Source organism: Epinephelus moara, chromosome 7, assembly GCF_006386435.1.
Source record: "Epinephelus moara isolate mb chromosome 7, YSFRI_EMoa_1.0, whole genome shotgun sequence".
Lineage (NCBI taxonomy): Eukaryota > Metazoa > Chordata > Actinopteri > Perciformes > Serranidae > Epinephelus > Epinephelus moara.
The window spans coordinates 21,380,273-21,405,940 of record NC_065512.1 but is presented as its reverse complement, the minus strand read 5'-3'; the positions used below and the strand labels follow the sequence as shown (position 1 = coordinate 21,405,940).

The window sequence follows — 25,668 nt, the reverse complement described above, 5'->3', positions numbered from 1 at the left end:
AGGGTGTACAATCAGACAGCGAGGAAGCGGTGCCTGACAGGAAAATCTCAGGGTCTGAGAACACTGTGTGACGTAGTGGTTACTAAGTTACCGGGCAACGCTTAGGGAGTCGATGCAAGATGGCGAAAACACAACGAAAACTGCTATAATATCGTTGTTATGCTAAAGTACAATGCAAAGGGGGTTAATGTTCATTTATTATAACGTCATTTAACTTACCGTTTAACCACAAAGCGTCCCAGCCAAGATGGAGGATGAAGAGACAACGCTGGTAAGCTAACGTATTCTAATGATTTAGCAACTGAAGGCTCCAGATATAACGCTAAAGCAGTCTGGGTTGTGGCAAAATGATACAGAGAAGTAACCTAGTTAGCTACAAATAAGAGAGGAACTTTCGTCAGACCTTTCGAAATGATTAAAAATGCTATGGCAGTGCCGAAGAAATGATAGCGGCTAACGTTAACATCGATGACGTTAACTAAGTTAGCTAACCTACTGAAGCTAAATGCAGGGTTCCTGTTTTAACTTTGACGTTACTTTGTTCTGTACTTATACAACACTGGTTGCAGCAGCGTATTTAACAAACCTTTTTGTTGCTGTTAGCTATCACTACCTCTAAATTACAAATGCTGTGTCTTCTTTCTGTTTCCCACAGGCTCTGATAAGGTACTACTGCTATGACAAGTATTTCAATCACGCTGCAAACGCTGCAGAAGCTGCACAGAGGAAATTTGGCAATGATCCTATCTACAGTTTTTTCCATGCATATGGCACACTTGTGCAAAGTAAGCTTGAGTGAATAAAATAGAAATAATGATATATGCCATTTCTGGTTAGACTACTGTCTCTTTGCCATCTGTCATACATACACTCATGTCATTTTTTACTCCAGATCAAATTCAAGAAGCCACAGCAGAGTTGGACACAATAAGAGATAGCCGAGATGTGTCTCTCTGCACATTAATGGCACTTGTCTATGCTGAGAGAAAAAAGGCAAACCCAGGTAAATCAGCATAGATAATCCTATTTATTCATGTCTCATATATTTGCACAGAGTCTTTTACAGGATTGGACACACCTGTTGGTAATACAGTAATAATTGTCTTTGTATTTACAGACCGAGAAGTCATACAAGAACTAGATGCCAAGGTCAAAGAAGATCGTAAAAGTGCATCTCCCAAGAGTCTGTACTATGCTGGGATGTTTCTCTGGCTATTGGGGCGTAATGATAAAGCAAGGGAGTACATTGAGAGAATGATCAAACTCTCCAACAGCTCTAGAGAGGTGAGTGACATTTTTGTCATACGTTTGAGAGATGCATCAGTATTACTTGCATCAGTCTTGAAGTGTATAAATTATAACAGGGGCATTCTGGCTTCTCAACTATTTTCACTCCACATTTGGGCTGATATTTGTTGTCCAGGGGATAATCCTAAAAGCCTGGATAGATGTGACATCTGGTAAAGACGCCTACGCCAGAAAGGCTGGAAAGTACTTCGATGAGGGACTGAAGGAGAGAGCAGATGTTTTTGCCCTGATGGGAAAGGTGAGATGGGGATTAGAAACCCTTTTGAATAGTCTTCCTCAGTCACAGCTGAATATGTTACGATGCTATCATTTCTCATTTTTCCTATGCCTCTTTTAGTACTTGCTGCGTTTCTAATTTTTTTCTTTTATTTGATGTGTCCCTTGCCAACACTGTGATTTGTGTATTTTTACAGTGTAGTTCAGCTATTCCATTCAGCATATGAAATATGTTCTTTTCAACTCTTTTGGACACAACGGTTTGGATTATGCCTCCGTAACTTTTGAAATACTGCTTAAATTGATGTTCTTGTTAGGTTTATTACCTTAAGACTTGGTACTGGTTTTTAAAGTAACAGTCATATTTTGTACTAGCATGGATGTATTATACACCCTAAGTAACATTTTTTCTGTTCTAGGCACAATACTATGAATATCGTCAGAACTATTCCGGAGCACTGGAGATGGTTAACCAGGTCATCGTTAGTTTCCCTGGGTTCTTGCCTGCTCTCATCAAGAAGATGAACCTGCTGCTCAGCCTTCAAGACTGGGAGCAAACCATAGATGCAGCACACAGGTAACTGATAAGGTGGTTAGGAGGTTTCTCCCAAATCATACACAGGCCATGTCTTTCTCAGTGCAAGCTAACACGAGGGTTACAGTGTCTCTGCTGAGATCACAAAGCGCAAAAAAACATTTGTAATCTCCGCCAGGGATGTAAGAAGAAACACAGTCTGCCTTTACAAACAGCTCAGCATTCAAGTGCAAATGAAACACTAGCATGATGCCTCAAACCAGTGCATACTGATTAAGCCATTGTTTGTGCTTGCCCCTTTGGACCTTGGCCAGTGTCAGACAGCATAAAAAGGCCTTTGAGCCAAAGTGCAGAAGTCTAACACAATTCCAAGGATTTCACTGCTGCAGGTTTGTTGAACAGGAAGAAAGGTGATTACTCAAGTTGCACCAAGCTTAGGGTCGCTGTGGTGCTCTGACTGGGATGTTGTGAAGTGGGAGGGGTGCAGGCAGCATACAGTATACATCCTTCACAGTTCCTTTTAGTTTTAATGTTATTTGTCAAGGTGCTCAACACAGTACTGCAGCAGTATCATATATTCTATTACTATTAATCAAGTAAAATCCAAGTGTGTTAAGTGTAGGAGATAGACTCATTCACGGCACCTTGTGTTATATTTCAGGCTTTTACAGAAGGATAAAAATAACCTGGAGGCACTGCGGATGCTAGCTCTACATTCTTTATGTAGAGATGGAGATATTCCTGAGGTAAAGCTCACATTTTCACATGTTCATACTTTGAATGCAAATCAGTAGGCATTAAAATAACATACTGGCATTCATGATGGAGCTGATCAGTTTACAGAAGCTGTTTTTTTTTTACCCTCCTTGGCAGTCGGTAAAGCAGCTTTCAAACCTCACCAGCAGCTTGGAGATTCTGGAACCACGCAACCCAGAGCTTTTCTATAGGATGTCTCTAGCCTTCACCCGTGTTGTAAGACAATTTTCAGTGTTCTTTTTTTCTTAATGCAACAGTTTTGGTTATCTTTACTTTTGTAGAGTTGTTTGACTTGCATGGAATTTCAGCATTTAGAGTTTTCTTTTTGTTACAGTGTGGGCGAAATGAGAAATTGATCGAGCAGACGTTTAGGATGGTGGAACGAGCCTTTTCTGTGGCATCAGGGGATTCGGATTTAGCCACAGAGTTAGGCTACCAGATGGTGCTTCAGGGCAGAACCAAGGAGGCTATGAAGTGGTACAAGACAGCCATGAGTTTGGACGAGACAAGTGTTTCTGCTTTGACTGGTAATGTGTTACAAATATTAATCTACTGTCTACATGATGTTCAAGGACCATACGTGCATTTTTCAGTTGTGAAGATATATCTATGTTTTCATTTTCATTACGCAGGTATAATTCGTTGCCAGCTGATGGAGGGCCACCTTGAAGACGCAGAGCAACAGTTGGAATTTCTCACAGAGATCCAACAATCTATTGGAAAGTCAGGGGTAATGTCTCTTTATAAATGCTAACTATATGACATGTCTTTCCCCCTAGAAAGAGTATCCCAGAGAATGACGCTCATGTTTTAGACTAATTTATTATGCTTTTTTTTACCCCCAGGAGTTACTATACCTACGTGCCGTTCTGGCAGTGAAAAAGCGTCGGCCTCAGGAAGAGGTGACCAACCTGTTGAATGATGCAGTGGATACACACTTCTCCACCCTGCAGGGTCTGCCTCTGGGAGTGGAGTACTTTGAGAAGCTCAACCCCGACTTCCTGTTGGACATTGTCAAAGAATACCTTGCACTGTGTCCTGCTACGGTACGACTGGGAGACTCATTAGTGACAGGGTGTCTGTTGATCCTTAAAATGTCTATGTAAACGCCTTAAATTTCAGCAGTGCAGGAGAGCCTCAGTCAGTTATGAATTTATTTTGCCACTTATGATCATGTTTTTAACTTAAAAGATTTTGGGAATGTATGTTAGGGATATGTTTTCTGTTGTAGTGAGACTCATCGTAAAAAAGTCTGTGGATCTCTGCAGTTAATAAAACTTTAACGGTTCATGTTTTAGCCTCCAGCCCAAGGCCAGCCTCCAGCTCCTCAGCTCCAGCACTGTGCCACATTGTTGGATACTGTGGTCAAGATTGTACCAGGTCTCCCCCAAGGGGTCTTCCTGCTAGCCAAAGTCAGATACCAGTCTGGTGAGCACTGTATTCAAAATATGTTTTGGGTTCTTTTCTGCAAATGCTGTTTTAAACTACATCGCCTCTGTGGTCATTCAGGTGACATTGATGCTGCTCAGAGCAGTCTACAACACTGCCTGGACCAGTGTCCTTCTCATGCAGATGCTCATCTGCTGATGGCACAGATCCATCTGCTGCAGGGTAACTTCACATTGTGTTCCCAGTCTCTTGAACTCTGCCTCAGCCATAACTTTGAGGTAAGATCCCCATCATCATGGGCAGTGTTATTAGCTGCTAAATCTTTACAAGGCAGAATGTGTTCAGGCTCTTATTTGACTCACAGAAAATGTGAAATACACTGCAGCTTGGCCACCATGTTCTGTAACAATTAAGGGCACTGATCCAGTGCCCGTTTAAAACATGCCTGTTCAGAATGGGCTGATTTCTTTGGCTCTGGTATTGATGCATTCAGCCTTCTTGAAAACTGATTGTACAAACAAAAGTTTGCCACTTCCAATACCAGCATTCCCAGTTGGAAAAAGGGTGAAGAAGTAAAGCAAGACAGCATTTGCCTGAGGCCCCCAAATCACTAAACAGCCCCTGGAAAACACACCCAAGTTACTGATGGTCAGAAATACAGCTGAAATACACCTAGCAGAGATCATAATTTCCAATTAAGCATATTAATCACTTGCTTTGACATAACCACTGCGTTATAGAGTAGAACACGGATTTACTTAGCAGAAGTGTTTTGTGTGTGGTTTAATTTAGTATGTCAAACTTATGCAGTTTGAGTTGCAGTTGCATTGTGGCACTCCGTCTGTATGCTCATGCTTGTTGACTCCAGGGAAGTGAAAAGAGTTTGATTTTAATGTTAGTATATCCAGCATTCAGCAGTAAAGTGAACTCAGTCTGCAGAGCCCTGAAGCCCCGCCCCATCTCTGCACAGCAGTGTTCACTTGTTTATTGAAAGTTTATTAATATTATATGTGTGGCGTGTCCTAATTGCACCAAATTTGCTCAGATCAGATTAACGACTCCAAAGATATGTGAAGGACACACAAACAGACAGAGATTGCTTGATTTATAGTTAGTTACTGAAGTATAGTAATACAGAAAACGATGTCGGAGTCACATCTGGTAAACAAAAAAACCCTTGGCGTCAACAGAAGGGAATTTTCAGGATATTTTTTTAGCAGTGTGTATTAAATGCCAGCAGTTAAGAATTGTTTACTTAGTCAGGTTTGGCCTCTTAAAAGCTGCAGTAGTTTGAGAGTAAGTCAAATTAATTCAGAATCAATGTCAGTGTCATCTGTGACAGTTTAAGTGGATAAGGATGATCAAAAAGACTTCTATGGTCAATGTTGCTACAATCAGGAACTCAACGACAGAATTTTCACACATCCTGATATTAGTTAATAAAATAGGTCTTGACTTCTTGTCCATTCCAGATTCGAGAGCATCCGTTGTACCACCTGATCCAGGCTCAGGCTAAGAAGAAGATGGGTGAGCTGACAGAGGCAATTAAGACACTGCAAATGGCCATGAGTCTTCCAGGTGTTCGCAGAGCTGGATCCTCGTCCAAGTCCAAAAGCAAGAAGATTGAGCTGAGTCCTGCCGACTGTCTCTCTGTGTTTTTGGAGTTAGCTGAGGCCCTGTGGCTCAACGGAGAGCAGGTAACATTACGAGTTTTGATGTAAGAAGGCTTGTATATGATACTGTCCTGTTTCATTTAAAGTAGTCTTTATTAAAGCTCAGTGTAGACAATTTAATTTCGGATTCAGTGACTTATAAATGGGTTTAATATTTCAGCATGAAGCAACAAAGGTGATGCAGGATGCCATCAATGAGTTCTCAGGAACCCCGGAGGAACTACGTGTCACTATTGCCAATGCGGACCTGGCCCTGCTGCGTGGTGACACGGAGCTGGCACTAAGTATGCTCAGAAACATTACCCCTGAGCAGCCCTACTACATCCAAGCCAAGGAGAAAATGGCAGAAATATATCTGAACCACAGAAAAGAGAAACGTCTGTATGCGAGCTGTTACAGGTGAGCCGTAAATTTGGATCCAAATGACGAAAAAAAAGCATGAACTGAAATCTTGATGTGAGATAGTAGCTGAACATATGAGCAACTATACTCTCTGAAACCTAATGCATTGTAAATGTTTGTCTGAACGGTAATGGCTGAAACTTAATTAAATACGTGACTCTAGGATATCCAGCCGTAGTGCGCCAACATTTCATCCAGCTGCGTCTGTAGTAGGATTTAGACGACCACAAGCATAAAGTAAATTCAATAAAAATTTAACCCAAGCCATTCATCCAGTAAAGGTGAAATGTGCACAGTTGCCTCCAGTCCTCTGCTGGTCTCTGATGCTACATATATTAACAGCTGAGACCTAGTAAAGCATGACTGAACCTCAGACCAGCAGAGACATACAGTATGCCTGCATAATGAAGCACACCATATGTGATGTGATGTCTCTGTCTTTTCTCCAGAGAAATGGTGGAGAAGCTGCCCAGCCCTCACACATATCTCTTACTAGGTGATGCCTACATGAACATTCAAGAGGTAAGTGGGAGATGTGATGTGATTCATTCATGTGAGATATTTTGTGTCACATATAACAACTGATTTGTATGGATACTGACTTACTGACTTAGAATGGCTTTGAAGGTGCTACATGATTTGAATAAGCATATTTTTTTGTAATGAGTTGTCTAATCCCAGTTTTATCTCAGCTAAGCCTTTTTATACCTTTTCCAAAAAGTCAGAAGTGTAACGAACAGGGTTCCCACAGATCCTTAAAAAGTCTTAAAGGGCATTGAATTTATTAATCTATAATAAGGCTTGATTGGTGTGATAAAATGTCTTAAATCAATCTTTCAAAAGCCTTAAATATGCTTAGAAATGCAAAGTATGATTTTTGAATTTTATTTTTAAGACGTTGCATTTTAAAATCTCAAAATAACTGGTAACATCTGTTTTTCTTAGATAATTTACAGTATGCCTCTCACATTAACATCACACAGATCGGGCAGTGGAACCAACATCACTTATATTTGTTTACAGTTCCGAGCAGAGGATCCACTGTCTGCTAGGTAGCCGTCACTCTACCCTATGTGTCATGTCAAAGTGCAAATTCAACAAAAACTGCCTATTTAATCAAGATTTTGCGGCATGGCTGAAACCATGGCACAGCAAGGTGGTGCATTTGAGCCTCGGTGTGTTATGACCAAAAAGTTTTTCAAAGTCACGATAGGAAACAAGGCAGTTGAATCCAACATGCAGAGTGAGAAACACAAACATAATTGATGTCACTTAATGTGTTGTGTTCAGTTTTGGTTAATGTAAAATTGGCTTAAATATATAAAACCGAGAGGCATTGAAAAGGTCTTCAAAAGTCTTAAATCTCACTTCTCTTAAACCATATGAACCTGAAAAGCTGTCCTTGATAGAGAGATTATAAATAGAGTTATGCACGTGCAGCCCTCATGCAATGTTATCACTACTGTTCCAAGTTTCATTATGCTTCTACATTCCTGTTTTTACCGTACATGTAAAGGAGCCTTCCTGTTTTCTGATCTTTATCGTTCTGCTGTACTGTATTGGAGCTGTAATGAGGCTCATCACCAAGGTCTTACCTTAGATGATGAGAATATAGGAGCACACAACGTCCCATTTCTAATCCTTGCCTTTTGAGAGCAGTATGATGAAACGCCAAAGTTTTGGGTGAGGCTTTTCTGTAAAATAAAGAAAATGCACAAGGAACGCTCCAGAATGTTACTGCAGAATAAGAAAGGTGAAGAAGTTATGTTTACAGCTATGTTTAGGACTAGATAAGAATCAAGTATTTGAAATACACCCACAGCATGGTAGTTTACAGGGGATCATTGTGACACGGTATTTTATTTACAGTATACAAAGGAGGAAAGAGGTTAAAGGGAAAGAAGCATATACATCAACTAGGTAATACCGGAGAAATGATTGAAGAAAACAGTTTTCTCATTAGTGAACTAATCCCTATAATCGTAAATAACAACAAAATTCTCCTCATAAAGTTGTTGAAATAGTGCTTAACAACGAAAAGGGACACATTGTGCCTGCATGTAGGTGAGTAGAGTTTGTTTGAATGAATCAGGAAGTCAAAGAGCAGGAAGTACGGTCACCTACATGATTATAAGGGAGGTCAGGCATGTTGACACATACTGTGGTTGTGGTGATAGGTAAGATGTTGCCATTCAAGGCTAAAAATAGATTTTACAGCCCCGATTATCAGAAAATGTCCTAGCCTTAAGATGTTTACTGCACGTTCTGAACTATTTGTAATCAATGAAATGTATTAGACTTCCTGAATAATATTTAGAAAAACTTCAAACCAACAACAGCTTGCGACACCACTTCACCGTGTCATGTGTTTATCCTCAGCCTGAGAAAGCCATTGAGGTCTATGAACATGCTCTGAAGAAAAACCCCAAAGATGGTGCTTTAGCAAGCAAGATTGGGAAAGCCCTGGTCAAGACTCATCACTACGTCAAGGTTTGTGTTGCACACTCATGTAAAGACAAACACGATCCACTCACAGCGGAAAAAAACAGTGTTGACTCAAGGTTGCTGTTACACAGGCAATAAATTACTATGAAGCGGCCCTGAAGACGGAGCAACAGAACTTCCTGCGCTATGACCTCGCTGAACTGCTGATGAAGATGAAGCAATATCAGCGCTGTGAGAGAGTCCTGCAAGAAGCTCTGGCCCATGAGCCAGGTACTTAAGACATCACTATATTGCACACACAGTAAACTCCTGCCGTCAAAAGTACCACAAGGGAATCTAGTCATGATGATAAATTGTGCACTTGAAAATAATGCGTCAGTAGAAAAAACGTGGTGCAAAGATACAAAGAAAATATCAGCAAAGATTGTTTACCGCAATGCCAAAGTGGTCTCTTTTTTCAGAGTTCCCATGGACCCTTAAAGTCTTAAATGCATTGAATTCATTATTCTAAAAATAAGACCTTAATTGTGTATTAAAATGTATTAAATATATCTTTCGAAAGTCGTAAAGACATTGAAAGTAATATTAATTGTTTTTTATCTGACGTTGCATTGTAAGATCTCAGTCTAATTGGTTAATAGCCATTAAAAATGCCCAGAGCAGTGGATCCACTGTCTGCTAGCTAGCCGTCACTGTACCCTGGACAACATGCAGAAGTGCAAATTTAACCACAATTGGCTACTTAAAGTAACACTTGCCTTTCTGGAAATTGTACACTTTTCTTTGTTTAGGTTAAAATGCTATTAATAAGCTGATGGCACACTAAAATGTAAGTGAATTCCACCAGAAATAAAAACTCATAATTATACCATTCTCATATGGTTCAAAGAAAACTCTGACCAATCATTGCATTTGGCCCGAATGCAATGATTGGTCAGAGTTTTCTCCTGTCCTGTCTGTCTTCCCCAAGTGGAGGCCTCTGACTGACGTAACCACTCGTGTAGCATTAAATGACAAATAAAGTTCATAACGTTATACATGACAACACACCATCCAGTTGCTAATGGCGTTAGCAACGTTAGCCTACTGTAGCCTAGCCTCTGAAACATTAACATTATCTTCCTAGTAACGTTAACTCAACTATCTAATGTTAGTACTGTAACCTTATTCTAAAACTCATCAGTCATCACTGACTCCGGTTGAATTTTAAAACTCCGGGGTTGCGTTTGATTGTCTTGGTTGTAACGTTACACTCGCTCTCCTCTTCTGTGTATCTAACGTTACCATGCCAACGCCTACGTCTATCATAGACGTAATGAGGACGTAATGGAGGAGGGGGGAGTAGGCCGTTGGAGGGTGGTGGAGTTGCAGTAGGAGAGGGATGGGACTTTGGAGGGAGGCGGGAGTTGTGGAAATTTTTTCTAAGTGCTGTGTGAAATGCAAGAAAGGTAAGAGTTCCTTTAACCAAGAAACCAAAGAAACCAGTACAAGGCAATGCACACAAGGCTCGGAGTCTGTGCATTTAATGCAAAAGGTTTTTCAATCAAGGCAGTGGAATCCCACATGCAGAGTGAGAAACATGAAGCCGCCAAAAAAACTTGCCAACAAATGCCAGGTATTTCCCAGTTCTGTTCCACCTTCGTCTCCAACACATGACAAAAAAGTAATGTTTTATGCTACAATAAACATTTGGCCAAAACTGTAAAGCTGTTCTTAAATTTCAATCCAATTGGCGTTGAAAAAGTCTGAAAAACTTCTTAAATCTAACTTGCTTTAAGCTGTAGGAACCCTGAATTTGTAAAGCAAGTCAAATGATCTCTATGTTTCGCTGATTGTTTTTTTTGTTTGTTGTTTTGCTGCGTCTTTGACTCCTCTTTTTTTATGACTTCCTCAGTGAATGAACTGCCTGCACTCTCAGATGATTGCCGTTATCTGGTCCTGTTGGCAAAGATCCAGAATAAGGTTGACAAGAATGAGGAAGCTTTACTTTCCCTACAAAGAGTAAGTGTTTGCAGCTATCTTTACACAGTTTGTATGAAATATCCTCCTGGTCTGCCTTAAAAGACAGTCATAGAGTAACATGATCAAGACAGTGTTATTGTTTTCAAAGTGAGGTTGTGTTTTTGCCATGTATAGGCTCGGGACGTGCAGGCCAAGGTGCTGAAGCGGGTGCAGTTGGAGCAGCCTGACGCCGTCGCCGTGCAGAAGCAGCTTGCTGCCGAGATATGCGCTGAGATCGCTAAACACTACACAAGTCAGAGGGGCTATGAGAGAGCAGTCAAATTCTACAAAGAAGCTCTTGTGTATTGTGAGACTGATCGCAAGGTCAGTGCAGCTGAATCAAAAACCTTCTGTGTACTCACTGCAGCTGTGGTCAACAAGCACTGGCATCTTTTAGAGTCGGGCGCTCGTGTTTGTGAAATTTGGTGATCTTAGTTGTTTATGGTTTGTTTTAAGGCAAAGGTCTGATTTATCTGGAGGACATTATTCTACCAGGAATGTTGTCACATGAATCCCAAGGCATGCACTCCTTTTTCCTAGGTGATGCTGGAGTTGGCACGGTTATACCTTACTTTAGACGAGGCTGATGCGTGCCAGGAGCAGTGCAGCATCATTTTGAAGAATGACCAGTTTAATGAAGATGCAACTCTGGTTTGTTTCTTCTGTCTTTCACCACACTTTTAACCATAAGCTTTTTTTGGAGGTACTTCATACAAGTTTTTTCTTGCATATTTTTGTCCTTAGATGATGGCTGACATTATGTTTAGGAAGCAGGACTACGAACAGGCAGTTTTCCACTTTCAACAACTCCTGGAGCGTAAACCAGGTGCAACAGAGTCACATTTCAAAAAAACTGCAGTGGATGTAAATGTGAATTGATGATTTGACCTTCTATAAATGGAAAGCATAACAACTTACATCTGTTGCTCTCAGACAACTACCCAACACTGTCACGTCTCATTGACTTGTTGAGGAGGGCCGGGAAATTGGAAGAAGTTCCCAGATTTCTTGATATGGCAGAAAAACATTCTTCCAGGACTAAGTTTGACCCCGGGTTCAACTACTGCAAAGGACTTTATCTTTGGTAAGTTTGGGGGAGTGTTTCCTTGGAATATGGCAACATCTGTTTTAAGATTAGTGACTAAACGTGTTCTTCTTCCTGCTCAGGTACACAGGAGAAGCTAATGATGCTCTGCGGCACTTCAACAAAGCACGGAAAGACAACGATTGGGGTCAAAATGCCGTGTATAACATGATTGAAATCTACCTAAACCCTGACAATGACACCATGGGAGGAGAAGTGTTTGAGAATTTAGATGGTGAAATTGGGTGAGTGGCAGTAGAAGCATGCTAAGACTCAAGACTCAAAGCTAGGGCAGGCAGTTTTCTAGAAAAAGCATACCATAATTTGAAAATACAGCCCTCCTCCTGCAGCTCTTCTCCCTCTGTCTGAAGCCCGCCAGATTAGCAGTGGCACATACACACACTTAATACAGTCACCTGCGCGAGTACCAGTCATTCATTTCCATCTTCCAGAACATAATTGTCGTCCTGTTGCACATACATGGTGGCAGGTCTTTGAGAATTACTGTTGTTTTTCCTTTGCAAACGTGGGTCTGTAAAGCCCCTTGGGGTGACATACTGTGAAGGTACCAGTCCCCAAGATGGCGCCTACTCAGTCCTGGTGCATACGCCAAAAAAAGTTTCTAGCTTTCAGGCTTACTTCCTCAGTATGTGGCCCGCTGAATATGGGCAGAAGTGTTTCTCCCAGTGGCTCTGCCCGTGAGTTCCCGCTGGGCACATAGACTTTACATTGCGTTGACGTCACAGATTTTTAAATCGTTTTTTTCAGCTCAAGAAATATAACCACCATGGATTAAAAGTTCTTAATAGAAAGAGTCATATTGATCCAGTTTGCGGTTCAAGATGTCCTGTCAGCAGTTTAACAGATGTCTCATTTATACTGGGGAAAATACTTCAGGAATTTTCAGGGAATTTTTTGTTGCTATACTGCAAGTGGCCACTGGGAAAAATTGGAAGCAAGGCTGAGCAGCGTTCCTGGGGGCCTGCTATGAACTTGAGTAAGCCACAACTGTGAGCCTTTGACTCTAGTTAGCAGAAGGCTAAATTATAAGAATCATTTTCTCTCCATCTCTAAAACAAGTGGCAATATTGGCATTTTATTTTGTTTATTGTCAGACCTTCGTTTAGACTTTCTTTTAAAAAATCTGTCTTTTTGGGTTGCTTTGCAGTGTAGCCAGTTGTTACCAATGCTTCAATTGCAATTTTGTGTGCAGAATTTTCTGTAATGGATTCAGGTTTCACCATCTAAAGGAACGTGCACGCACATCTGCATTTGTAGAACAGCCAATAAGAATGCCCTGTTTATGGCACGGCCTGTGATTGGTCAAAGTCTCCCGTCACAAGCTTGTTTTTCTAGAGCCTGAAAACAGAGCCAAGAGGAGGTGCAGAAATCTAGCGTTCTCTTAGTCCACTTGAATTACAATATGCTCTAAGGTTACTATAGATTTTTTTCTCAATGAGGGTTTAAAAAAACTGCCTACCCTACCTTAATACAGCTTATATTATTTTGTTGGACTTCATAGCCTGGTAAGATCATCCTGATGACATGAGCTCATTCTGTTTCGCTCTTGCAATCAGTCTGGACTCGGTGTTGACCCTAACACTTCCAGTGGATGGGAATACTTGCCTTGACAGACAAACTCCTTCGGCCAATTAGCGTAACAAAACACTGGGGAACATCATCATCACCAGCGGATCAAGATTTTGCCAAATCCAGTCAAAAGAATGGCAAAACCTTTCCTCCAAGAAACTCAGCACGTGCATACTCATGCTTAATTGTTGTTACTGACTCTATTTCTGCAGTAACTTCACCTATTTCTGTGTTTACTTTACTCATGTTAGAGTTAGCGCTTGTTGCATTGGGAGCCACCGTTATTGTTCCGCAAGCTGTGGCCTGCATTTTACATCAACTATAATGCAGTCCGTGATTGGCTGCTTACGTTGTGAACTCAGGTGGATCCCTGATTGGCCCCGATTGGATTTTAATTTCCGAATACAAGGCAGGTTGGCACCAATTCCAGACTGATACACAGAGCAAAACAGAATGTTGAGCTCATGTCATCAGGATGGTCTTACCAAGCTACAGACTTCCCTCTAATGCTGACTTTGTCTCTCACCAGGAACTCCACAGAGAAGCAGGAGTCGGAGCAGCTTGCCGTGAGAACAGCCGAGAAGCTGCTGAAGGAGTTAAAGCCTCAGACACCGGGAGGACACATACAGCTCCGCATCCTGGAGAACTACTGCATTCTGGCCACAAAACAGAAGGCCAATATAGAGAAAGCCCTCAGTGTTTTCACAGAGATCGCAAACAATGAGGTAAGTAAACCCCAGATGGTGTAGCGAAGTTACATCATTCTCTCTTGTGTAAATATACTCACACCAGGAGCTGTGCATTTATTCAGGCTCCCCCTTTTTAATGTCAGTCATTCCATCTGGTTGTAAACTGAACACTACACTGTATCAGGCCGAATTTTAATGGAGCATGGACAGTATATGGCATCGCTTGTGCAGTTGTAGTTAAGTTATGTGAATTATATTTGTTAAAGAGACTCTTTATGTACTTAAGTAAAGCTGAGTGTAAACAAATGGAAGTGGGATAGTGGGGGAGGTGCTGTCAGATCCATCCTGTCTAACCAGGATCCTTTGGTTAACTTCAGAGGGACCATGTGCCAGCACTGTTGGCCATGGCGACAGCTTATATGATGCTGAAACAGACTCCAAGAGCCAGGAACCAGCTCAAACGCATAGCTAAGATGAACTGGAGCATTGTTGATGCCGATGAGTTTGAGAAGAGCTGGCTGCTCTTGGCAGACATCTACATCCATTCGGGGAAGTATGACATGGCCGGGGACCTCTTGAAGAGATGCCACAATCATAACAAGGTCAGCCTGGAAGCACTGTCACTGCTCGAATGTTACACACAGTCCAAAACCTTTTCCCGGTATTTTAGTGATTTGCGTTACACTGTTACATAGAGGCTGTCTTCTGTGTACATTTCTTAGTGATAATAATTGCACTTTTTTTCCACAGTCTTGCTATAAAGCTTATGAATATCTGGGCTACATTATGGAAAAAGAGCAAGCATTCCGTGATGCAGCACTCAACTATGAACTGGCTTGGAAATATGGCAATCGGACGAACCCAACTATTGGTATGTCAACCAAAATCACATGTCCAGCTCTATTTATAAGGACTAAAGGGATTAAATCAATTAAATTCCTAACATGTCATGTCTGTTTTTATTTCAGGGTACAAGCTTGCTTTCAACTACTTAAAAGCAAAGAGGCATGTTGACGCCATAGATGTGTGTCATAAGGTGAGACACCTGTGGTTGTTTACGGTTTGAGAGATTAGATCAGTATTTATACCGTGAATCATCTTTGCTTCCGTCCACAGGTTCTGGCTGCTCATCCAAATTACCCGAGAATGAGAAAGGACATCCTGGACAAAGCTCGTGCTGCTCTCAGATCTTAGTGTTTAAACTTTGTGTGACAGAGAGAGAGATAAGACGCCAATGTTTCTGTAATAAAATAAATTGCTTTGATTGAAGCTGCTTTTATTGTTTGGCTTTGGGTGACAAGAATGTGCAGTTATGTGTATTATTTCTGTGGGGAAAACCCCCTTGAACACACTGCTATGTAAATTTGAGTATATGAATAGCTGGTTGCTGGCAATCCTGAGGGGAAACAGTGCAGAGGGGTTCAGGCACATACCCAGCTGAAAGCATTTTTCTTTCTTTATTTTGGAACATGAAAACAAGTCAGTCTTTAACATTTAAGCTTTATTCATCAAAAATCAAAGTGTGCTCACCCTATTTTAAGATTTGATACATGATATATTCATATTGCCTTTGAAATGATGTCAAAAATATGAAATATTGTCATGTTTTATCTTGTGAGGAATATTCATGGGATGTTGTTAATGTGGATATGTGTTACTGTTAAGCTTTTATATGATAAATATTTAATAAAATAATTTAGATATATGACTGTTGCTTTTTGACCTGTTTTTTTTCTGCTAATTATTTAAGTGTTAACAAACGTGCACCCCTTTCCATCATCAAACAGTTGCCACATAGACAAACATTTACAATCGTGAGTGGGGAAAAAAGTAGGACACTGAACATTTTAATGGACATAATAAACTGGATGCCTGCCGTGGATAGGAAGTGCTGGGGAACACAGTCACTACAGATGGAGTCACTGTGCGAGTCAAAGGCAGAAAGAAGTCAAACTGGGCACCAGAGCAGGCTCCCTGCGGCTGGAATCCGCGTCCAAGCATCCAGCTCTTTATGAAGACCATCCGCCGTGGGGAACCTGGGAAATTCAAGGATCAGATAAACTAGACTCCGCTGGTGAGTGTCAGCTTTTACAACTTTTTTTTTATCAGCAGTAATGGAAGCTCAGATCAGATGTGATTAATAATCTGGGCAGATTCGCCTCCGTGCGAGAAGACGCGTAACTTTTCCAAATGCGCGTTTGGACCATGTGCGTTTTTTAGTCTGTGTTAATAATTTTAAGCTGTGTGTGCAAGATGTGGTGTTTCTCAGAGATCCTGATTGGATGCGGTGGGCTGTGTGTGGGGTATAGCGCGTTCCTCCGTTATCTGTAACCCAGCAACTGTCCCAATGAATGACCAGTTGAACAAATCCTATTAATGGCACCATTATTGCATGTGAGGAACTCCGTGGAGATCACAGTCTGCAATATTCCTGAAGTCAAAGTGGCTGCAGACCACTCGGTCGCATTTATGAAGAGGTTCAGTCCCGACATATGTTTGATCCAGTTGTGATTTTGTCTATAGGCTATATTTTTGCAAACGTTAAAAGAGGAAATCAGACTGCAGAGCAAACAGTGCCATCGGCAAACTTGTTAAACGGGATCGTCTCATGGTTTCTCATGTACCAGGTATGGACTGTGACACGCAGAAGTTCGCTCTGCGCAAGCGCGCCACCACGTCCCCTCCCTCTACCTGAGAGGAGCTCACCTGGATCCAGCGAGACGGAAGTTTTGTGGAGGAACAGCTCAGAAAATCTTTTTGTCTCCGCGAAAAGTTTCTTTGGAGTTCAAGCAGCACACACTGGATCTCCAGTCGAAGCAGGATGCCATTGGGTGACATTTTAAAGAACAATTTTAAGGACTTTTCTTACCTGAGTCTGCTCAGCGACCTGTGGTAAGTGGTCTTTTTCTTCTCAGGGAATCCAGAGCAGTGTTTGCGGATTTCACAAGACGATTTTAAAGATCATTTGTGATGTGTAGACTGCAGAAGACTACTTCTAGCTTTAATAGGAACTGCTACACACTTGATATGTATTATTTCAGAGACAGAAATGGGGGAAATACTTTAAGTGGGCTTCTAAGATGTTAATGGCAAGTAATGTGTCACTGCTTTGTATTTTTCTGAAACAATACTGGCTAATCATTATAAAACATTTGAATATATTTATTGATTACAGCTGAATTTCAGTCCAAAGCCAGCTTGCTCTCCATTTAAGAAGAATGACAGCTCTCCGCAGAGTGCTCCGAAGGCGATTGCACCCAGTCAAACTGGTGATAGTGGCCCTTGTTTTTGTCACATTTGTGTTCTTCATACAATGGGAAGTTGGGAGCCAAAGCCAACAGGAGGACCCCTGGCTGAAGGAGATGGCAGTGAAGGGGGATGCCATGCTGGGCATGGTGATGGGAGCTGTCAATAACTTCAGGGACGTGATTCCAAAGATGCAGATTAGGGCCCCTGTACGTCAGCTGGACAAGGCGGGCAGCGCGTCCTGTCTGCCGGGTCACTACACTGCCGCTGAGCTCAGGCCAGCTCTGGAGAGGCCACCTCAGAACCCTATTGCTCCTGGAGCAGCTGGTAAACCTTTTAACACAGACTCACTGAGCCCTGAGGAGCAGAAGGAGAAGGATAGGGGTGAAGAGAAACACTGCTTCAACCTGTATGCCAGTGACCGCATCTCCCTGAGCAGAGACCTGGGTGCAGACACAAGACCGCCAGAGTATGTCAGTTTGTACAATCTTTACACTTTTGATAAAGCTGTGCACAATCCCTCCCCTTTATCTCATTTTACCTTGTTAAATGTGCAAGAAACCTCAAGAACATCATTGAGTTAGTGAGCATAGCAGACTAAATAATGGTCATTTCCTTTTCTACATGGTTTAGATTTAGAAACAACATATAATTGCACCACCTAGTGGGAGTAAATGCAGCTTTGGTGCTGTACAAGAAGTATTCTTCCTTCCCTCATACTATTCCATGGACTGATGTATTGGCCCAGACTGTAAGTTAAAGTCACACACTGAAAACCGCCCTAACAGATCAGTGTAACGTAGATGGGGTCTAACCCACACACATTCATCATATTTGCTTTTTGCAACTGGAGGAGAACTCAGGCAGAAACCACAGAGATAATTGTTCTGACTGGGACTTTGTTTCAGCACTCCTGCCCAGTTACTGTGGCCAGTTCTGAGAGAAGCTCAGTTGTGTTTGGCAAATTACAGCACATCCAAGTGTGTCTAGGTCCAAGTACGTGTCAGTAGATAGTCGGAACATGACACAGACATAAAGTCTATCCGTGTACTGGCCATCTTATTAGGGCGAATTACAAAGGTTCTCCCATTCTGATATGGCAGGTATTTCAAAGGCTGCCACACATGCAGTGTCATGGCTGAAATGGACACCCCACTGGGGAGAGTCTGCAGATGTAATAACTAGACTATTGTGCCACTCAGGAATTGTACAGGACAGTCAGATCTTTGTGCTCTTTCTCCTTCTTGCTGCAGATGTATTGAGCAAACCTTCAAGCGGTGCCCCTCCTTGCCGACCACCAGCGTGATAATTGTGTTTCACAATGAGGCTTGGAGCACCCTGCTAAGGACGGTATACAGTGTCCTCCACACCTCCCCTGCCATTCTCCTCAAGGAGATCATCCTGGTGGACGACGCCAGCGTGGACGGTAAAATTCAATAGGGGCCCTTCAGGACCGCCCTGCTCTCTTTTGGGTTCGATTTCATGCAGCATGTTGGGTGGGCAGCTCTTTGGTGTGCCATGAAACGTGTAGAGAGGAGCTCCCTGCTCCTTCTGTGGCCCATGAACTGGGTTACAACAGGAAGCCAGGGGCTGCTCGTGAATACTTTCCTAAGAGGACTTAACAGTGGTTGTGCTAAGAAGTGAGTCAGCATTAATTCTTGTAAACAGGTCTGATGTAGGAAGGAAACAAATGCTGGAGAGGAGAAAGGGTTCAGGAAATGCACTCCATCTGAGTATCTAAGCTCAGTTATTTGTCGTGAGCAGGCCACAGATGGAGGCCTGCTGTACAGCAGCTCGCCTGACAGCCAGCCATGTTGAAAACGAAAGGAGGACAGCTTTGTACTTTTTCATTTGTTTGAGTCTTACCTTCCAAGATGGGGACTGTGAATATTATGTCTTTATCACTTAAAGGGACAGTTCACCCCAACATCAAAATACATATTTTCCCTCTTACCTGTAGTGCTATTTATTTCTCTTGATTATTTTGGGGTGAGTAGCCGAGTGTTGGAGATATTGACCACAGAGATGTCTGACTTCTCTTGAATATATTTGAGCTAGATGGCACTCGGCCTGTGGTGCTCCAAGCGCCAAAAATTACATTGGAAAACCTCAACAGCAATGTCTCTTTCAGAAATTAAGACCAGGTTCCTCCAGACGATCCACAGACCTTGTTAGCACTAGAGAGTGACAGAAGGGAGGAAAAATCTGCATCTCTGATTTTGGGGTGAACTGTTACTTTAAGCAATAAGGCGTTATGAGGCTGTTTATATAAGACTGTGCACAAGATTCAAATTTTTCTTTTTGCTACTCTCAGCATACTTTACTCTGCGTCTAATGGTCATCCCATATTTTCAGATGCATTGAAGGACAGGCTGGATGAGTATTTAAAGCGGCTGAACATTGTTAGAGTTGTCCGCCAGCGGGAAAGGAAAGGACTCATCACTGCTCGCCTGCTGGGTGCCTCCGTCGCCACCGGTGACACTCTTACCTTTCTGGATGCCCACTGTTAGTCAACACTGCTGACATTACTCACACATTAAAACCAGTTGCATGCCAGACACACCCTGACACACCCCTGGCTCAACCACCTAATGTTTGCTCGTCTTGAAAGATGTTGTGATGTAATGTCTGATTTGTGTGTGTTAACAGGTGAATGCTTTAATGGATGGCTGGAGCCCCTGCTGGCCAGGATAGCAGAGAATAACACTGTAGTTGTGAGCCCTGATATAACTACCATTGATCTCAATACTTTTGAGTTCATGAAACCGTCCCCGTATGGCCAGAACCACAACCGGGGGAACTTTGACTGGAGCCTTTCCTTCGGCTGGGAAAGTCTACCGGATTATGAGAAACAGAGGAGGAAGGATGAAACATACCCTATCAAGTAAGCAAAACTTGTGCAAGAATATACAGCTTTATATAAACTCTTGTTTCTTGTTAGAAATCATTAAAATGTTAAATTAAATTTTGCTGTAGGACTCCTACATTTGCTGGTGGGCTCTTCTCCATCTCAAAAGAATACTTCTATCGTGTTGGAAGCTATGATGAAGAAATGGAAATCTGGGGTGGGGAGAATATTGAAATGTCCTTTAGGGTAAGACGTCACTGAGCTGTCATTCCTGATGTGCATGTTGATTTTTATTTGTACAAATCATTACAGTATCCGGCTTTACAGGCGTGTCTACCTGTATGTCGTCAAACATCTCTTTGTTCCGTCACCCATAAAACTGCAGGTGTGGCAGTGTGGCGGACAGCTGGAGATCATCCCTTGCTCCATTGTTGGTCATGTTTTCCGCACCAAGAGCCCCCACACCTTTCCCAAGGGAACACAAGTGATTGCTCGTAACCAGGTTCGACTGGCGGAGGTCTGGATGGACGACTACAAGGAGATCTTTTACCGCCGTAACCAGCAGGCTGCGCAGATGGCAAAAGATGTACGTAGTGCTTCTGACACTAGTGCGCCGTTAAAATCCTGCACACCTTTCCCGTGATCTTTTCAAATGCAGCAAATGCTCTGCAGCATTATCTTTCACTTCTGCTTCTTATGGTCATAAGTGTTTTTTAAGACCACTCATTATACACCCCCTTAAGACACGTTTGAGCAAATCCAACTCCTGTCTGTGAATTACAACCTGCATTAAGCCTGATCATGATGTAACATCCTCTGCGGGGAAAAGCATAGAATTACACATGCTAGCATTCACTCTTGTTATACTCAATGCATAAATTATGTTGAATTGAAACATATTCTTTGAAACGGAGGGAGATAGATTAGCTATTAGGGCCTGAAAGCTGTTAACCGACAGAGAAAAAGGGGGCCTGAAGGAAGTCAGCTCTGGTAAATGACACCGGCTCTCAGCGTTTCCCAACATGTGGTCTCGTAGGTGCCATAAACAGTTCCCTCAGGGCTGTACCTCACAGAGCGGGCCAGCCCTCTCCCGCTGGCTTCAAAGAGACACGCCGGCCTCAACGGCTTCAAGGAATCCACTGTAGTAGCTATCAGTGCGCACTAGTGTGAGCAGCATCCTCGTCATTATAGTAAGTGCTCTCATTATTCAAGAGCGTGAGGTGCCTGCAAATCCTTTTAAATGTGCTGCTACGCTTCCGTTTAAAAGGAGCAGTGATCTTATACTTGTCTGTTGTTAATTTGTACAACAAAGGAGTTGTTTGAGCACTGGAACACAGTCATTGACTTTAGAAAAGTCAAGTGATGTTGACAGTAAAATTTAAAAAAAAAAAGAAATCCAACATTGAATATTATTATTTTCTTTTATTAGTTTTTTGTGATGGTATCATGTGTCTTATTTTTTAATCTGGTGATATTTCAAAGTATTCTCTATGGATATCAATGTCAGTCGGTCCAACACAGACTATTGGATAGATTGCAGTGAAATCTGGTACAGGTAGCCATGGTGCCCAGAGGGTGAGTCCTAATGACTTTGGTGATCCGTTGACACTTTATTTTCACAGTATGACAGTATACCAGGGTATTTAGAAATCTCAAAGTTTTGATATTCAATGCTGGCAAAAACACAGACGCTCCTGTTGTATTAAACTGATATGGAGATGCTGTATTGAGGCGATGTAGTGCACAGACTGCACCACCAGAGGTCAGTCTCTACTGATGGAACAGGCAGCTGAACTGAGAAAGATGGCGACTGCGGATGGTGTGGATAACAGGACTAGTAAAAAGCCGTCTAGCAACAGCAGACACAGCAGGAGAAAACAGTTGTAGAACCAACATATTTTCGTCGGGTGTTCATACAAACCCCATCATATATCATATGCCCTGGTAAAATGTTACGATGGTGTGAAGTTATTTTTAAAAAAAAATTATTCTGTACAAGCCCTATCTCAACACTTATCTGATGAATTGCAACAAAATTTATTACATACATGCACATCACCCTCGGGATGAATTCTAATAACCCTCAACTTTGCTTTAGCACTGCCATCCAATCAGAGTTACTAATACTGCATACGTTGGTTTATGATCAAATACCTGCAAAACAAATGTCATTCCCATCAGCCTCAGCTGCACAGTGCTTTGAGTTTAGTGCTAATTAGCAGATGTTAGCATGGTAGAGTGCTCAACTAGATGATAAACATGGTAAACTTTAAACCTCCTATCAGCATTCTGATATTGGCATTTGGTGCAGCTGGGATACTCAGCTTGCTTTGCCTGGGGGACACTTTTGCAAAATGACCGGTGGCCAGGGGCCAGTTAATAAACAAACATTAGTAATGTTTATCAGATAAACATTAATAAACATTAAAAGGCTTTTAATTCATCTTTCTTTGAAATTCTTTATTTTTAAATTAATTGACTTGTTAACTTATTAACTACAAAATGGCACAACGACTGACACTAGGTCTTTATCAAAGATAAATCAGATACTTTACCGCATTTAATAGCTGCGACCACATTTTGATAAATGCTTTGGTTACTCTATCTCTGTTTTGATACTTTTACTCTGACACCTTGTTTTTAAGGTGTACCTTATTTTTAAGGTGTCAGTACTTTAATTAAAAGTACAAAAAAATGAATCTAGTGTGAATAAGTTTATTTTCACTGTGAATTAGAAAATGTTTGGCGGGCCACCCGGGACCCTATTGTGAGCCAGATTTGGCCCGAGGGCCATGAGCTGACTATCATTGTATGGCCCCTTTCCCACTGCACAAAAAACCCACTTACACCTGCTAACGTCTGGCGTTTGTATGTTATGGGAAACGTTACAATCGGCATTCACACCTGGGTCAAATGACCCTGCAGTAGACATGGGTATTAATGCGCTTATTTTAGCCCCTTAACTGGCGAGATGCCAATGACGCACCACTGCTAAATACCTTCCATCTCTGTCCAAGCAGCACTCTGACATCAACAGAGTTTGAAAGAGAGACTGAATAAGTACTCCATGCTGCTTTCTGCTGTTTACTAACCTGTTTCTGGCCTGTTTGTGACATCTAACATGACACACCAGTTAAAATCAAAAAGGCATGCTCGTCTGCAGCAGAACCGTGTTCACAGCTCTAGTCTGTAGGCGATGGGAACAGAGTGTACAGCCTATTATTAGCGGGTTTTCCTGTGTTTAAACAACCTGTGCACATGCACTAATTGAGGAGGAAAAGGGGTAAAATACAGCTTTACAGGGCCAGTAGCTTAGCTGTGGGCTCTTGTTGGTTTAATAGCAACTCACATGACATTATAGTTCTGAAGGCTTTGTTTTTGTGTGTTTGTGTTGTCTTACTTTGAGCTCTCTATAATTTTTAGTTTCAGTATGGATTGCAACCTTTAGAGAAATATTTGAGAAAACACTGACCTTCTCAACATGTAAACAGCACCTCCAGACTTATCTGGGAAGCAGCTTCACAGCATTTGCTAAGTGATCTTATTCTATACCTGACACTTTTTCAGAGATCTCATAATAGTGGTAAAGAGTAAAAAGACTACATCTGAAGTCTAGACAGAGCATCCTTGCTTTGTAGTTCAGCCTTGCAAGCTGAGCCCTGTTAGTATCCAGCATGCCTGCGGTGTGTTAATGATCAATGTAAAGAAACTGCTTTGCTCTCCTGCCTGCCGTTGTTTGAACAGAGGGCCTTTGGAGACACCTCAAAACGCGTGGACCTCCGTGCGCGGCTTCAGTGCAAGAGCTTCTCGTGGTATTTGAAGAACGTTTATCCAGAAGCCTTCATCCCTGATCTCAACCCACTGCACTTTGGCTCAGTAAGATCACACACCCCACCACCAGCTCTCCCCTTTCCAAACCTCAGAGCTCTGTCTAGCCACTGTGGGTTTCCACTTGGGATCTTCAGAGGGTACTGAGCAGTTCCAATTTGACACCACTGAAAGCACTCCAGAGACTAAAGTTGTTTGAACAGCTTGCACTGGATGTTAGTTTTTCATTTTGTTTCCTCTCACTGCTCTCGCCTTCCCTCCTCTTTCTGTGTAGGTGAAAAATGTCGGCAAAGACTCATGTCTGGATGTTGGAGAGAACAATGAGGGTGGGAAACAGCTGATCATGTACCCATGTCATGGACTAGGAGGAAACCAGGTCAGTCTGAGAATGTACCTTTTATCTCTGAGGAAAAAAAATCTGATTCTCTTTAATTACAGAGGTTGATTGCATTTTTTTTTCTGTTTCCTTTGCTGTAGTATTTTGAGTACTCCACACATCACGAGATTAGACACAACATTCAGAAGGAGCTGTGTTTGCATGGGGCAGAGGGGACTGTGAAGCTGGAGGACTGCCAGTATAAAGGCGGGAACACGTTTGTGGGAGCGGAGCAAAAATGGGAACTGAAAGATGTGAGTTTGGTCCTTTTGGATTTTCTGTGCACTGATTTTGCGATTTCAGATACTTGGGTTATCTTTTTAGGAAAGTAATTTTGTCTTTCTCTTTGTATAGAGCCAGTTTTTCTACATGCCAGGATTGAACTTGTGTCTGAGTGCCCGTCATGAGCATCCCTCTCTGACCCTCTGCAACCCCTTGGACAGATACCAGCTCTGGTCCTTCGTCTGAGAGTGCAAACTACCACTTTACAAAATAGCCACTATGTATGCAACGGCATACTAGGACATGAGTATACCACACTGTGTGCAGTTAACATGCAGTGTTTTTTAGATTACTGACATTGAGTTTTAATTTATTTTTATACATAGAAGAACTGAACTGCTGCTGCTGCTGCTGCCGGGAAGTTTGGACTTTGGTAGAAACCAGTGTGCCACTGCTGGAGGGAAGCATTGAAACAATGCTCCCAATCAGACTGTGAACTGAGATTCTTGGAACAGTAACGATGCACTGTGCCGACAAGTGCCTCTTCTGTGCTTGTATTCACTACTCCAAGTCATTACAACCAACACATGCAGTGTTAGGTTTATAAAGCGAAAACACTGAGCATTTTCCAGTCAGACACATGGATCAAAAAATAAATGACAGTAGGGGATTAATATTATAAATAAGGGGTTCAAGCTGGACACACAGAAATCCCAAATGTTATGCACCAAAGAGAAGTGAAAACCTGAAACACACAAACACGATGTGCATTGTCCCCCTTTTTAAAAGAACTTTTTTCTACTGATGCAAACCGTCCAGTGCCTTAGATGTAATTTTATACTGGGTGGGTGGAGTGGTGGAGGGATGGGTGGTGGTGTGGTGGGGTTGTTACAGTTTTCTGTGGATGCAGATAATGGCTTCTGATCAAAAGGCTCCTCAGATCAGGATTAGAATCAATACACTTTAATTCAGTTGTTTCCTGAGATACTTTTTTTTTTTTTTTAAGATAAAAAAAAATGTTGCAAAACAAATATTTTATAATTTCTATCTGCTCAGTTTA

General features: G+C 42.0%; 2 protein-coding genes across 4 annotated transcripts; both read left to right on the top strand.

Moving 5' to 3' along the window:
- The first annotated feature begins 92 nt into the window (after window positions 1-92).
- On the top strand, window positions 93-15,764 carry ttc21b (tetratricopeptide repeat domain 21B). The gene is made up of 29 exons (XM_050049757.1): window positions 93-271; window positions 656-785; window positions 893-1,003; window positions 1,118-1,284; window positions 1,424-1,546; window positions 1,944-2,101; window positions 2,721-2,805; window positions 2,933-3,031; window positions 3,150-3,342; window positions 3,448-3,545; window positions 3,661-3,861; window positions 4,114-4,243; window positions 4,325-4,482; window positions 5,677-5,901; window positions 6,038-6,276; window positions 6,729-6,801; window positions 8,659-8,769; window positions 8,856-8,994; window positions 10,619-10,725; window positions 10,861-11,049; window positions 11,266-11,376; window positions 11,470-11,551; window positions 11,659-11,809; window positions 11,893-12,054; window positions 13,929-14,124; window positions 14,466-14,690; window positions 14,839-14,959; window positions 15,057-15,124; window positions 15,205-15,764. The coding sequence occupies exons 1-29, from the start codon at window positions 248-250 to the stop codon at window positions 15,280-15,282; spliced, it is 3,954 nt and encodes a 1,317-aa protein (XP_049905714.1). The 5' UTR covers window positions 93-247; the 3' UTR covers window positions 15,283-15,764.
- A 254-nt stretch (window positions 15,765-16,018) lies between these two features.
- Window positions 16,019-25,611, top strand: galnt3 (UDP-N-acetyl-alpha-D-galactosamine:polypeptide N-acetylgalactosaminyltransferase 3 (GalNAc-T3)). Of its 3 annotated transcripts, none has more exons than XM_050048966.1 (12): window positions 16,019-16,162; window positions 16,716-16,980; window positions 17,410-17,803; window positions 18,588-18,760; window positions 19,690-19,839; window positions 19,984-20,218; window positions 20,311-20,428; window positions 20,568-20,768; window positions 23,927-24,058; window positions 24,285-24,386; window positions 24,488-24,640; window positions 24,741-25,611. In XM_050048966.1, exons 3-12 carry the CDS (start codon window positions 17,451-17,453, stop codon window positions 24,852-24,854), a joined length of 1,731 nt encoding a protein of 576 aa, XP_049904923.1. In that variant the 5' UTR covers window positions 16,019-16,162; window positions 16,716-16,980; window positions 17,410-17,450; the 3' UTR covers window positions 24,855-25,611. The 3 variants fall into 3 exon arrangements, with proteins under 3 accessions (XP_049904923.1, XP_049904921.1, XP_049904922.1); XM_050048964.1 differs by having other exon boundaries at window positions 17,264-17,803; XM_050048965.1 differs by lacking the exon at window positions 16,019-16,162 and having other exon boundaries at window positions 16,527-16,980; window positions 17,264-17,803.
- Window positions 25,612-25,668: the final 57 nt, after the last annotated feature.